This window comes from Asparagus officinalis, chromosome 8, assembly GCF_001876935.1.
Source record: "Asparagus officinalis chromosome 8, Aspof.V1, whole genome shotgun sequence".
NCBI lineage: Eukaryota > Viridiplantae > Streptophyta > Magnoliopsida > Asparagales > Asparagaceae > Asparagus > Asparagus officinalis.
Genome location: NC_033801.1, coordinates 61,953,360 through 61,955,511, shown reverse-complemented (window position 1 = coordinate 61,955,511; position 2,152 = coordinate 61,953,360). Strand labels below are relative to the sequence as shown.

Here is a 2,152-nt window from a genome sequence, read left to right as displayed (position 1 = left end):
GTTTGTTGACATGGAAACTATCTGATCGTAGCTTTTCATTGTTGGAGCTTGATGGGGATCAGCTATCCATTATGACTTTTAGACAGTCTACACGAATATTTGCCCACAGCTCTCTACCAAGCAACTCACCAACTAAGTCCAATGACTTTTAGACAGTCTACACGAATATTTGCCCACAGCTCTCTACCAAGCAACTCACCAACTAAGTCCAACCTTTTATTTCTGAAATCATTATACTGCTCATCAGCACTTCTAATAGTTACTAATATAATATTAGTCATGTTGTTATCGCAGTCATCAAGATCAATCATCTCAGATATGAGGCTGTGTAGAGCCGTAGATGCAATGATTTGGAAATTACTTGTGTTTCGAATGTAAGGACAAATTCTTCTTCTTGATTTGAAGGAACCATTGCCTTGTAATCTCTTCTTGATCCATAGGGAAATCTTTTAGTAACAAGAAGGTCGTCTGATTATAACTTCCATTGTTAGGGCTTGATGGGGATCAGCTATCCATTGTGATTTTTAGACAGCCCCCTCCAAAGTTTTTGAAAGTTTGCGGTTGACTGGGACGAATTTTCGGAATACTTTGGATCCCAAAATTTAGTGTATAGATTGTTCACTCCGTCTGATTTGAATACGTAGCAAACCAAATCCCAAGTCATCATCAGACTCATCGTCAGGCTCATCCTTCTTCTCTACTTCCTTAGAGGTAGGAGCAGCAACATTCTTAGCAGATGCAACAGGAATGACAGCAACAGCAAGGACGTTATTGTAGGTATTGATGAACATGTGATGCGCAGCTGCAAGAGTTGGGTAAGAGAGAGTCAAGGTCAGCGAAGCGACCATAGAAACACCAGCTGCAAACTTGTCAACAAGGCCATCCTTCGTGAGGTTGAGCACCTCTGGGCTTAAAACAGATCCATTGTCATAGACAGAGAGAATCGTAAACCCATATGGGAATAGCATCATCCTAAGTTTAGTCAGGAGGGCAGCCTCAGAGGAACCCACTTTATCTCCTTTCTCGATTAGCTCAACTAGGGTGATGATTTCAGCGATATCATCATTACTCTTTGTTGGGATGTTAAGCCCCTTAGAAGAATGAGTGGTGCGTCGGATCATGTCTTCATTAATCTTGGTGGGAATGTTAAGCCACTTAGAAGAATGAGTGGCGCATCGGATCGAGCCAGATGATTTTAATGTTGTTGATTGTGATCTATCTGTACTCATCCAATAGACTCCACACCGGAGTTGTTTTTTTCTTCTCGGCTTTGATCACCTTGATGATCGCTGTTAACTCTTCTTTAATTTATCTGGGGCTGTGCCGTAGCCTTGGTAGTCAAGAAGGTGCTATTATCACGGTCCAAATGCTTGGATAATTTCTGCATTTAAGGATTAGAACGCGTGGGTGAGATCTGCGTTTGAGAATTTGAATGCGTGGTTGAGCCTCGCGTTTGGAAGCTCAACCAACTCGATCGCTGAGATCGAGTTTGGGTGGGATTCTGAACTAGAATCTCGTTCCGATTTGATAGCTCACAACTGTCTATAAATAGACCACTAGCGGTCAAATCAAGAGTCATTTGACTCTTCTTGAAATTATAACGAAAATTTCATTCTTATCTCCGACGAGAACCGTTCATCTCCTCCTTCGACTGAGATCCATAGCACCCAAGAAGAAGACTGTCTCTCGTCCCTCCAAGTCTGATGTCGTCGCGGTTCAGGGGTCGGTGCCATCTGCGTCGGCCTGTGGCGCTGCGGCTCAGGCAGGCATGCCGCCCCAACTTCCTTTGATTGGCGGTGAGTACGACCTCCGTGGTCATTAAACTCACTGCGGCAAGTTTTGATCTTTGGATCAACGAGAAAACTCGTTTTAATAACGCGGGCCTGGACTCCGCCATTTAGTATTTTCGACGAGGGGTTCGACCTCCACGTCTTAGATTTTTGATGCGAGATTCGACCTATGCGTCTGAAATTTTTCAACGTGAGGCTCGAACTCCGCGTCTGAGATTTTTGACGTAAGGTTCGACCTACGCATCTAAGATTTTCAACGCGAGGTTTGACCTCCGCATCTAAGATTTGCCTTTGTGTTGTCTAACCTTTTTCTTTGTTTTGCAGTGCGTCATACTAGCGAGCCTCTCCCTTTTCACCATCAT

At 43.8% G+C, this 2,152-nt stretch overlaps 1 protein-coding gene across 1 annotated transcript; it reads right to left on the bottom strand.

The window, feature by feature from the left end:
• LOC109821291 (60S acidic ribosomal protein P0-like) lies at window positions 603–1,121 on the bottom strand. Its single transcript, XM_020387478.1, has one exon. The coding sequence runs from the start codon at window positions 1,119–1,121 to the stop codon at window positions 603–605; it is 519 nt and encodes a 172-aa protein (XP_020243067.1).